The sequence below is a fragment of the Etheostoma cragini genome, chromosome 1, assembly GCF_013103735.1.
Source record: "Etheostoma cragini isolate CJK2018 chromosome 1, CSU_Ecrag_1.0, whole genome shotgun sequence".
Classification (NCBI taxonomy): Eukaryota; Metazoa; Chordata; class Actinopteri; order Perciformes; family Percidae; genus Etheostoma; species Etheostoma cragini.
In genome coordinates this window covers 32264117-32276796 of record NC_048407.1, presented here as the reverse complement: position 1 = coordinate 32276796, position 12680 = coordinate 32264117, and the positions used below count along the sequence as shown (strand labels likewise).

Below are 12680 nucleotides of genomic sequence, written 5' to 3'. Positions count from 1 at the left end.
CCATGACAACATGGACATGGTTCACAGTGACTTATGAACACATGTTTGGGGGCGGCCTGTGTCCATGTATATTCTCCTTGAGCTCAATAAGCTGTGAAAAGTGCAACGTGGACACACAAATAGGAAATGGCACAGGTTCTATTTGTCTTTTAAGGATCAGTTTATGGAGTTGATATTTTCAAAATACATGTAGGGAAATGAAAATAAACGTATGGTGATGATGGCCGTGAGCCATTCAACAATAAGAACCAACAACTGTCATCATTGCAAAATATCACAAACTGTTAAAGCGTGAATAGCAGGGTGCAAGTTGCCACGGGCGATGGAGGGATCCCCCCCCCCCCCCCCCCCCCCCAATGGTTCAACAATATTTCCCTATATATCATATAGACATAATGTGCATCTTTGGTCTGCACTACACCAATATTTACTGCTACATGAAACCGACTCCCTACTAGGGGTTGCACTGACTAATCTGCTTTACTCCCTCACAACGACGTTGTTAGCTTGACGTCGACTAGTCGCTGATCATGTGGTTTTGTCAACAACAGCGTAGACCTGCAGCACTGTCACTTGCAAAATTAATCTAAAACACGGCTCATTTGGAACTCCACTTGAAAGCCAGGGAACGTTTAAACGAGGACGGACAGTAGACTTTGCACTGCGATTGGCTGACTATCACAAAGATGCGCCCGTACGACACGTAGGACATAATTACCGGGACTGGCGAGCGGGAAGTTATCGCTGGTAACCATAGTTTAAGTAGCGGTGTTGAAGCACAAACTGGTAAAAACGGGTGAGGTCAGTTATGGTTGTTCCAAAAGCTTTTGCTGATAAATTAGACAGGTTGCAAAATGCTAGAAATGCTAAGCTACAGAAAGCAAGTGTAGCTGCCAGCAGAGACAGTTAGACGATTTAAGTTCATAGAAGAAAAGTTTAATTTAATAAGAAATCATGTTTGAATGTAGCATAATATATTTTGTTTTTCTCTGCATTTCTTTTGCTTTGAAGTGTGTGTGTGTGTGTGTGTGTGTGTGCGAGCTGACCCGTTTAAGCTGGCTTATAAAGCGGAACTATTGGGCTGAGGTTGGGTTGCTCCAGACATTTATTCTCGTTGCACCAGCCGTGGAGCATGCAGTGCACGCTGAGCTAACTGATGGTTTTTGTAATGGCTTTAAAGAAAACCAATACGAGGGTTGTTATTAAAGGTGGATGAAATGTAGCTCGCTACCTACAAGCATTCTCTCCTGCTGTGATTGTATAAAACTAGTGACGTCAGCAACTAATCATCAGAGTCGACCTCATGGTGTCCTTCTCTCAAAATTAAACATTTTGTTGATGCTTTTTATCCATTTTTTTTTTCTTATGTTTTTGTTCCTTTTTTCAACACCCACTCTTTTTTTCAATGTTTGTCACTTTTTTAAGTCTAACACTACGTAACACTAATTGATTAACTTTAGTTGTACAATTTATTTTGGAATTTATGTTCAATAAACCTCATTTATAGGAAATTATAGCTCACGTTTGGGTTAGAAAAGCAGAAATTAGGAATTATTGAGACTAAAATTAAAGGAATGGATGTTGATGATAATCACAGACTGGAATATGTCAACTTTTACTCAATACTATTTCAAAAACACTTCACTTTTCTTTTTCCAGATGCTATAAAATTGAATAAGACGCCCCAAATTAATGAAAGTAGAGTGGGTGGAATCAATCATGTTATTTTGGGGGATTAAGAAGAACATTGATACAGGACAAAGGGTCAATTTTAATTTTTAAAATAACATTATTTAGCATTTTTGTGCTTTTATGATACATTAAGACTTGATTGCAGTTGATCAGTCGGTTCAAATGACTAACTTCGAATGAGCGGACAAGTCTATGAGAGACTCGCTTCGTAAATAGAGTTAGTCAAAAATTACGTGAGTTCGTTATAAAGTTTAACGTTTGCAAAAACATTCCTTAGTAAGATACATGTGTTAAAAACATACACAGTTCACAGTCTACCACCATCTAATGAAATAAAGTATGTGCTATAACACATAAAGTTCCTTTTCTCAGAACAGTCTCTGGTCTCCATGCTGCCGGTGCTGTTCTTGGACAAGGCCCCACAGTGCTGCACCACGGGGGGGCAGAGGGGCAGGTCCGAGTACAACATGCTCGCCCCGTTCACCCACAGCCATTCACCGGCCAGGAAACGGAGGCCTGCCCACACCTAGGGAGAAGAAACATCTAATGAGCCTCCGCCTGCTCTCCACAAAGCATTTTCCTCCACCATCATTATGAAAAAGACATCTAAAAAAACCTGCAAGCAAGGTCACTTTTAACTATTTGCATAATTATCTTTCAGCTTTCCATTAGACGTTTAACATTTGTACATTTCAAGAGCCTAGGAAAGCTATGTTTACATGCATGATGCAATCTCAATGTGAAGATTTCGGGTCACTAGGGCAGTGCACGTTTGGAGCCATGCCTCTTCAGAATGGGTTCATTGTTTAGTACACCAGTATATATATTTTTTTCAAACTTTATCCAACTATAAGTGTAGTTCAGCGATTCGTGTAACAATAGGAATTGTTTGTGGTGTGTTGCAGCACGGCTCGTTTTAGAGGTTGCACCTAGAGTTATCAGAGTAGCCATGTGTGGGAGTAGGTGTGGCAATTAATCAAATATCCGATGCAGCTTCGGCTTTGTGCTGCATTCATGGGGTGTCTGAATAATATGATCATATTTTTACCGAGCTGGGGGAAAATAGCCTCTTACTTTGCTCCATGGTCTTGGAATAACCTGCCACATCTAAATGATCTAGTCCCATTCAATGAATATAAGGCCGTGTTAAAATGCCATGTAACTCCAATGTAACTGCCACATGTGACCTGTTCCTTTCCATTATGTGTGATGCTTGTTTGTTGATTTGGACTTTGCTGTAATACTATTTGAAATGTCTTTAGCGAGGGAGACCTGGCCAAGATGGCACACCAGTTACAATTTAATCTAAAGATCCTGGTTAAATAAAAGCTAATATTTTATGAACCATCTGATCCGTTTTATTTGCTTTTCGTTGCCATGCAAATGCTGGAAATGGTTATCAACGTATTGTTTAACACTGTTGTTTTTTTGTTTTGTTTTTTTAAGTGTCCATGTTGTCCCAACATAATTACTTGAAGCTCATGAACACACCAAAGTCGGAAGAACGGCTTTCCGGCCCATGAAATGGAACCTTCCGAGGAGCACATGAATGCACCACTGACCTTGGTGCAGGTCTGCGCTTTTTCTTTCCCTTAGAACTTCCCCTCCAAGCGGCAGAGGAAAATAAATGATAATTAAAGGTTACGTTATGTGGGGGGGACTTTCAGATAATTGCTGTAAAGCAATTCATATTTCTCCCCCGAGCATTGGTAAGTGGAGCTGCGTTTACACGTTGCAACCATTAAAGCATTTGTTACCTGTGCCGCTGAAAACGAACCCACCTCGTCAGTGTCGGCCTCCATGACCCTGCTCATCACGTGGTCGTGGTCTCCTCCAGGCTGCACGCTGACCAGCTCATAGCGGAGGTTGGGCTGGGAGGTTGAATTGAGGGCTCGGCAGTGCTCCAGCGCCCCCTCCCACGTCTTGTTCTCCTTCACCAGGACCAGGTTGTCTGAAAAGCAGAGGAAGGGAAATCGAGCAGCGCAGTCTTGGGTAGACATCCGTTTGCTGGTCGAGGAGATGGAAACACAGTCGTCGTTCCCCGGCTCCCTTTCTGCCCACTTCCTGTACTCCGACAGCCCTGTGCTCCACCTCCATGTCCCCCCTGCAGAACAGATGTTTGAAACGTCGGCAACACAGATGAGGTGGAAGTCACTGTTTGTCAGAAAGTCAACTAAACAGGCAAATGCATCAGCTTTTCGGCCAAATTTGGGGGGTTGAGCTAGTTACCGTATGCTAATGTTGCGTTAGTCTGCCTGATGGCCAACCATGGTGAAACTGTTAAAAGACAATCCGGCAATAGAGTCCCTGACAGTTCACCGTCCGGAAGGCGTGGACATACTTTCCATGTTACATGGACATCTGTGGACATGCATCAGTGGACACATGCAACCTTTTGCCTGGAATTGGGCGCACGGCCGGCACAATCTGCCCGCCGTGTGTGTCTAGTCTGAGACCGTCTGCACTGCATCTAGTGGTGTAGCAGTCAGCTGTGTGTCTGCTGGACACGCTCGGAGTAGGACGGATGATTTAACCCGCCAGTCCTCATCGATGTAATGACATGTGTCCTAGTTTTTTTTTTAGCTGGGAACGCCAAAGAGTTCAAAAAACAACTTGCGTATGCAAAGTAAGCACTGGCAGGTAAACTAGCACTTAAGAAATAGATGTAATAGCCTATAATCTAACTTTATTTTTGATTTAATAGTATAGTTTGTGACTCTTTTAAACTGATTCTTACATCAGTCAACGTGAAGTCAAATAATTTATATTGCGCTAAAGTGCTTTACATAAACATACAATATGATACATGTCAAAACAGTGCACACTACAAATCAAAGTAATACATAAAAACTACTAACATGCCTAATAAAGCAGGGTTTTTTAACTATTATACATATTTTAGACTGTAGACTAACTCGATTACAGCAATCCTAACTGGTTTCTCCACTCTTATGAATATGATTTAAATACATAAGCAGTTTCTAGGATGAAATGGTGTTGTCTTTACCTTCTCTGTACAGTCCAGTCCAGACTGGAAAGTCCTGATTTATGACGGTTGAATATAGGTCGGAATCATCTATGAAAGTTGCCAGATATCCGTCTCTCTTCCTCATGCAGTACTGCCTGGCCTCGGACCAGGACATCGACTGGGGTACAAATGTGTATTTGTAATCTCCAAAGTTTTTGTACTCGATACAAAAGAAAAAGTAGCATCCATCACAATGTCTGGCATAAAACCTTCAAGAGAAATATGAAAAACAAAAATTACAAAGAGCAAGAATCTGATGCCGAATTCAATGTGTTCTTTTCAGAAGAACATTGTGCTTACAGCTGACGACATGTTTCATGTTAGAAATAGAACAATGTTCTTGCAGATTTAGCCCATTTACTACAAATAATAAAGTTTTTGCACGACTGCTGTCCACTTTCCAATTCAAATCATGCTTTTGAATTCTGAGTGTGGCCCCTATAGCCTCCTATATGATGGCCATGAGAAGTCAATGTGCCGCAACTTAAGAAAACACATGCAAATAGACCACACAAGCAAATAAGGAAACATGGAAACGCAAGTAATATAGAACATTAGAACCAAGAAAACCTTGGGACTAAAAGAATAAATTACCTGCAGAAAGAAAAGTGCCAAGTTAATATCTCTAAATATGTCAGTCACACAATCATAGATAACATTAATAATACCACTGTCTGTGTGAATACTCGATTATTATTGGCCTCAGGATGTAAGAAAGTGATTTAGGAGAACAACTTGGCCGTTCTGATGAAATTGATTGTTTGCCGGTCTAAATTAAGAAAAATAAAAACGTTATTTGACGTTATTGATGATGTTATGAGCAGGTTTAATGCCTTTGAAGGTATCTCTTAACAGGCAATTAATGAATTTCGGTAAAGGAGTCAGTCAAATACTTTCAGTGCATTAAGGTTGTACTGCATAGACTTCTCTTGGCTACTAAACTCCTGGCAGCCATCAGTTTCCATTCATAAATATCATGCCTCTAATTACCACACAACAATAACAAATCTATCTATCTATCTATCTAGGTTGCCAAATGTCAAACTTTAAGAATAGAAAAGAGAATTAAGAATCAATAAAAATCTGTGTAACATTCAAAAACATTGTAAGTCTTTAAAAGCGGCGTTCGTACAGTCTGCATTACCTTTGGTTGTTGTAAGAGACGACAGCACAGTTGTTGTTGTCGCTGGGTAGCCAGGGTTCCCCCCACCAGTACTGGTTTTGTTGTAAGTTGACATCGAATCCATATGGATAAAGCCAAAACCAGAAGGTGTTAACTTGTTTTTTCAGACCCGTCCACGCATGATAAAACACCATATTTAGGCTGTCTGCATCCGACTGCGTAAAGATGGGGGCCAAATCAGTGTTGGGAGCTAAGCTGTTGGAACAAAAAATAAATAAAGATTTGCAATGAGATCAAAATACAAGTTATTGGAAACAAAATGATATAGTAAAGCAGGTTCTACATAGTTGATGGGAACGTCCTAGTGTATGTTTTGCAGATATTTGTTCATAAAACAAAGCATTGGACAAATTGTAACTTTAACTTAATGACGGCAGAAAATTAAAAATTGAAGTAAGAGCTCAAAGTTACTATTAACTGCACTGCATTGTATTGTTTTATGAACAAGTGATGCTGATCACATCTTTTTCATTGTATTTTATATTTAACATTACAGTCAAGCCTTAACTACACATTTTAACTTTATTTAACCCTATAATTCCCTTGAGATTTCTTTTTGGAGGGAGACGCAGCCAAGGCAGCGCACCATAACAAGGAAATAAAATTATAAGAATAAAACAGTAAAAGCAGACGAGATACATCATATCAAGGCAAAAGCCAGATTAGGAATAGCAACTGCACTTTTTTAATATAAAATCTAAGTTTTAAACTAATAAAAAAAGTAAAAGCTCACTTCCTGCAGTATCTTTGAGCGTCCTTCCAGGTGAGATACTCTGAGATGTACGAGTAATGCCTCCGCACCACTGATCCCAGCCCAGACGCAGTACTGCTCAGGCTGAGGAGGAGGACGAGGAAGGGTCCTGAACTCTTCATCGTCAGACCTCTGTTGTACAGAGAGCAGCTTATTAAAACAAGATTCAGAGAACTATTAGTCCCCAAGGGGAAATTCAGCTTTACAGCCAACCCATCCATTAATGATTAAAGTTAGAAGTGCATTAGCATACAATGTATATGTTAAAAAAAGACATAAACTAAACACAAAGTACTGCAGCATAACATCCACATATTTTACACATGACCCAATCACATAGCATAACACACACACCAGGACCCAGTTTTGTTGCAGTTATGTCTTGTATGATGTCCATTTAACTTCTTCTAGCAGAGGGAATGAATGAAGGTACTCTTCATCTTCAGAATTCTGTTCATACCATGTCCAGAGAGAACATAGTATATATAAATATATATTTGACCCTTTCACTACCCTCCCCGTCACTCTGACATCTCTACAGTTGTGCATGTTTAGCTGCTGAGCATCGGTGTGTATTTCAGGCGTGTGTGTAGTGTGTTCCAACAACAGAGAGCAACAATGACAATTAACCCCGCCATGCATTATCCAAAGTGATTTTGCTATATACGTAGTCAGAAGTTGCATAAGCTTGCTCAGGGATAATTTGAACCCAGATCGACCACACCAAAGACATGTGTTATATCAACTGCTACATCACAAAACAACACAAAAAACTCTTTAGGCAATTCAAATAATGGACAGTAACCTAAAATAATAATACATTTTATTTATAATGCCCTTTACATTTCACAAGGAAATCTCAAAGGGCTACAATTAATAGGGAGTTAAAAACAGTTTCCAGAGTACAATAACAATTTACAAGCAATAATAAAACACCATAAAACTATAATTAAAACAATAACTATTTAAAAGGCCTTTTGAAATAATAGTGTCTTTAGGCCCTTTTTAAAAATCTCCACCGTTTGTGGGACCCTCAGGGACTCTGGGAGTGCGTTCCAGAGCCGAGGGGCAACTGCCTGGAAGAACTTTGTCAACCACCAACAACCACTCAGCCCCGGTCAGTCGTTACCTGTCCTGATGCTCTTCAGTCAGAAACCCCCGTTGCTGTCCGATGAAGCTCCAACATCAAGCTGAACATCTCACTTCTTTAAGTTCAACGTACAAGTACAATCATTTGAATAGTAAAACACTTAAAGCAACTATCAGCTTCCTGTTGCTGCATTGCCAGAAACTATTTGAATGTTGGTAAATGGAGCAGAGATTTACCTACAGAGCTGAAAAGACGCATATATTTTTGTTTAAGAGACACCAGGAACCAGGCAAATAGAACTGCTGCATCATCGTGGGCTACTGTCCAGAGTTGCATCAGAAAGACTTCAAGGTGGTAAAAGTCAACCGTTCAGACACAGGTGGCAAGCGTCTGTGCCAGAATCCACCGGCGGCTCTATTTCCTATGTAGAAAAACTGTTTGGCATAATATTTTTTTTGTTAGCACTAGTCTCTTACAGCTGGTTCGGGGAATGTAGCTGTTGAATCTAAAGCTCAGAGCCTCAATCTGGTAAAGACAGCAGGCAAGATCATGCCAGCCCACTTACCCCTCAGGATCTCTCCCCCCCCCCACCCGGTAGGCAACTATTAGGCATGCTAATACCATTTTATCTGACACCTTTCACACACAACACAATGTGTTTTGTTGGGAAAAAGTACAAGGTCCAAGAGTGCAGACAAACACTATGAACTTTCATTGTTTCCTCTCTTAGTTTGGCTCATTAAGGAGCAAATAACAGGATGGAAGGAAATAATCGAGTTTTAACAACTTACTTTTGTATTGCACTGACATGACAAATCTGAGCAATAAGACTTCACAAAATGAACTTTGTTAAACTAGTGCAGGGTATCCTATTTAAGTGTTTGACACACACACACGCCCCTGTGGGAGAGAAAGCTCCTTTTGGAGTGAAATGTTTCACATTTATTACATCCTCAGAAAAAACTACAACACACTAACCTAGCCCTAACCTTTATTTAAGTACTAACTACTGTAAATAAATTCTCTCTGGAGTCGGGGCTGTTTAAATACAATGAATGTCTTTGGTCTACACTACACCGATACTTATGAATAAACCTAATACATTTTTAAAATTAAGTTTATATAGATAGAATTTTTTGAAATTTATATGAAGACTTGATCACAAATGACAATTAAGAGACACTTGTTAAATAGTTGAGTCAAAGTTTACAGTCAGAGAGTTTTATTTTAAAGTTTGATCAAACTTTTGCAAACATATTCCATAGTAGAATACATATTCCCTCAATGTGAAAGCCTACACGGTTGTATGTGTACCGTCTGAAGAAGCTGTGTGCTAATTTATGAAGATACGCTTCAGCTAGTGAGCACCCTGATGCAGATGACAGGGGGAGGTCAGTATGTGCTATAACACATAAAGTTCCTTTTCTCAGAACAGTCTCTGGTCTCCATGCTGCCGGTGCTGTTCTTGGACAAGGCCCCACAGTGCTGCACCACGGGGGGGCAGAGGGGCAGGTCCGAGTACAACATGCTCGCCCCGTTCACCCACAGCCATTCACCGGCCAGGAAACGGAGGCCTGCCCACACCTAGGGAAAGGAAACATCTAATGAGCCTCCGCCTGCTCTCCACAAAGCATTTTCCTCCACCATCATTATGAAAAAGACATCTAAAAAAACCTGCAAGCAAGGTCACTTTTAACTATTTGCATAATTATCTTTCAGCTTTCCATTAGACGTTTAACATTTTTACAATCCAAGAGCCTAGAAAAGTTATTAAGTGCATGATGCAATCTCATTGTGAAGATTTTGGGTCACTAGTGCAGTGCACGTTTGAAGCCATGACTGTTCAGAATGGGTTCATTGTCTAGTACACAAGTATATATATATTTTCTCAAACTTTATCCAACTATGAGTGCAGTTCAATGAGTGATGATTTTTCAGCCGCAGCATGAACATTCAAACCAAAAATAACATTCTTAGTAGCAAACCAGTTTCATCTAGACCTACAGTATGATTGACTTTAGTCTGGGGGGGGTGGGGGGAATTCTCTCTCCCAAGGGGCCACATGAGAAATGGACTATTGTGAAGAGCCTGACCAATAATTGTTGTATTTCTCTTTTGGAAATTAATTAGCTAAATTACCAAAATGTTCTGGCCTCTCTGGAGTAAATATTAAAAATGTTAGTCGAGCTTTGAGTGTGTCTGTGCTTTGTCCATAATGTACAACGTTAGTGGGACAACATTTGCATTAGCAGGACAACAACATTAGCGTTGGCGGGACAACAACATTAGCGTTAGCAGGACAACACCGTTAGTGGGACAACATTAGCATTAGCGAGACAACAACATTAGCGTTAGCAGGACAACACCGTTAGTGGGACAACATTAGCATTGGCGGGACAAAAACATTAGGGTTGGCGGGACAACAACATCAGCGTTAGCAGGACAACAATGTTAGCGGGATAACATTAGCGGGACAACAACATTAGCGTTAGTGGGACAACAACATTAGTGGGACAACATTAGCATTAGCGGGACAAAAACATTAGGGTTGGCGGGACAACAACATCAGCGTTAGCAGGACAACAACATTAGCGTTAGTGGGAGAACATAGCGGGAAAACAACATTAGCGTTAGTGGGAGAACATAGCGGGATAACATTAGCATTAGCGGGACAAAAACTTTAGGGTTGGTGGGACAACAACATCAGCGTTAGCAGGACAACAACATCAGCGTTAGCAGGACAACAACATTAGCGTTAGTGGGAGAACATAGCGGGACAACAACATTAGCATTAGCGAGACAACAACATTAGCGTTAGCAGGACAACACCGTTAGTGGGACAACATTAGCATTAGCGGGACAAAAACATTAGGGTTGGCGGGACAACAACATCAGCGTTAGCAGGACAACAATGTTAGCGGGATAACATTAGCGGGACAACAACATTAGCGTTAGTGGGACAACAACATTAGTGGGACAACATTAGCGTTAGCGGGACAAAAACATTAGCGTTAGTGGGAGAACATAGCGGGAAAACAACATTAGCGTTAGTGGGAGAACATAGCGGGATAACATTAGCGGGACAACTTGGTGGGCGTTGCCTTTTCAGCATGATAAATACAAAGTGTTGCGTGTGAACTGCGTGACATGCGTGTCTCACGGTCAATGCGTGAGGCTTGAGAAACCTCGGAGCAAGGGACGACTCTAGAGGCATAGTGGGAAAAAGTAAGTTTCTTGCCTATGATTTCTGACCTTGGTGGGAAATCTGAACCATAAAAAAAAAAAAACATGAACTCTGCTGGATTTAATGGTGTAAATGGAGAACCAGGAAATGAGCAGGGGAAACTGCAACGTTAAGCCACGGCCGAGCAACGTGCGTCCTCACAACACAGTTACATGTGAGAGCAGTGTCTCCACGTACCAACGTATGTAGCCACTGTTTAGATTTAATACAAAAAGGCATAAATCACGCATACTACATGAGTCTCTACTAATGAACCCACCTCCTCAGTTTCGGCCTCCATGACCCTGTTCATCAGGTAGTCGTGGTCTCCTCCAGGCTGCACGCTGACCAGCTCATAGCGGAGGTAGGGTCGGGAGTTTGAATTGAGGGCTCGGCAGTGCTCCAGCGCCCCCTCCCACGTCTTGTTCTCCTTCACCAGGACCAGGTTGTCCGTGTAGCAGAGGGAGGGAAATCGAGCAGCGCAGTCCTGGGTAGACATCCGTTTTGTCTCCGAGGAGATGGACACACAGTCGTCGCTCCCTGGTTTACCCTCCCAATTCCTGTACTCCGACACCCTTGAGCTCCATTTCCACGTTCCCCCTGCAGAACAGATGTTTCAAACATCAGCAACACAGATGAGATGAAAGTCTGATTGCGTTTGGTCATAAAGTTAGACTATCCATTCCAACATTAGCTTTTTGGCTAAAGATGGGGCGTGCGCTGTATTATGCAAGAAAACAGGAAAAACTCAAACAGAGCATAAACCTTATCAGGAAACCGAGTCCCAGTCCCACTTTGTTCATCCGTCCAACATATGAGTTACATCGAAGGTACTCAAAATATCAGGCTGTTTTCCACCTGATATTTAATGCATCCCGTCTTTTAACATGCAAAATGTCTGCCCTGTTATCAGGTGTGTTATTTTCTGTGTTTACCAGGTCACAATGTGGAGGTGTCTGCTCTTTGAGCACACCTGATATTTTGGGTACCCCCCTATGTAACTTTTGTTAGAAAACAGCTGATAACTCCATATTGTCTCAGGATGTTGCAAGCAGAGCAAAGTTAGCACTAGCAAGTTAACTAGGATTTAATAAATCAGGTGTATAGCCCTTTTTTTTAACATGCAAAAATAAACAAGTGTTTAAAGCATTTTAAATGTTTATCCGATTGTATTAATAGTATTAAAAAAAAAAACTTGTCTTCACCGTCTCTGTACAGTCCAATCCAGACGGGATAGTCCTGAGGATCAAGAGCGTCGCGTAGGTCAGAGAAGGATTGGAAAGTTGCCAGATCATGTTGTGAATCAGTACTGCAGATCTGTCGGGCTTCAGGCCATGACTTCGCCTGTGGTACAAATTTGTAAGTGTACTGGACGTCGCCGTTGGGGCCGTAGTGTCGTTTGTGACAAAAGAAGAAGTTAGCTCCGTCACAATCGGTGCCATGCAACCTTCAAGTGAACAAAAGTTACAATGAGGGAGAATTTGATGCATGAACACAATTTGTCCTTTTTCAAAAGAAAAACGTTCCATTGCGTTCACATAGTTGACTATGTTGCACATGTTAGGAGAAAACGTGTTCTTGATGACAATTCAGCCCATTTACTACAATTACTAATTACTTATTTTCCAAATTAAATCATCCATCCATCCATCCATCCATCCATCTTCGACCGCTTATCCGGTATCGGGTCGCGGGGGCAGCAGCTCCAGCAGG

The 12680-nt window shown here is 41.3% G+C and overlaps 2 protein-coding genes across 2 annotated transcripts in view; both read right to left on the bottom strand.

The window, feature by feature from the left end:
- Positions 1 to 1999: 1999 nt before the first annotated feature.
- On the bottom strand, positions 2000 to 8185 carry LOC117954447 (secretory phospholipase A2 receptor-like). Its single transcript, XM_034888296.1, has 6 exons — positions 7784 to 8185; positions 6637 to 6784; positions 5865 to 6098; positions 4700 to 4929; positions 3474 to 3796; positions 2000 to 2218 (listed from the first exon to the last, which is right to left on the bottom strand). Exons 2-6 carry the CDS (start codon positions 6774 to 6776, stop codon positions 2000 to 2002), a joined length of 1146 nt encoding a protein of 381 aa, XP_034744187.1. The 5' UTR covers positions 6777 to 6784; positions 7784 to 8185.
- A 758-nt stretch (positions 8186 to 8943) lies between these two features.
- LOC117940580 overlaps positions 8944 to 12680 on the bottom strand; it is an 8184-nt gene continuing 4447 nt past the window's right edge. Inside the window, exons 4-6 of the mRNA XM_034865843.1 lie at positions 12173 to 12414; positions 11248 to 11567; positions 8944 to 9328 (exon numbers count right to left, since the gene is read on the bottom strand). Of these exons, the coding sequence (XP_034721734.1) occupies positions 9137 to 9328; positions 11248 to 11567; positions 12173 to 12414 (754 nt within the window). The 3' untranslated portion in view covers positions 8944 to 9136. The remainder of the gene's footprint in view (positions 9329 to 11247; positions 11568 to 12172; positions 12415 to 12680) is intronic.

Bases quoted from the DNA above. Each gene is read 5' to 3' on its own strand.
- LOC117954447 (XM_034888296.1), bottom strand. From the start codon at position 6,776: ATGAAGAGTTCAGGACCCTTCCTCGTCCTCCTCCTCAGCCTGAGCAGT. The intron at 6,099-6,636 runs GTGAGCTTTTAC...TTGTTCCAACAG, and splicing joins GCTCAAAGATACTGCAGGAA to CTTAGCTCCCAACACTGATT. The intron at 3,797-4,699 runs GTAAAGACAACA...TCTGTTCTGCAG, and splicing joins GACTGGACTGTACAGAGAAG to GGGGGACATGGAGGTGGAGC.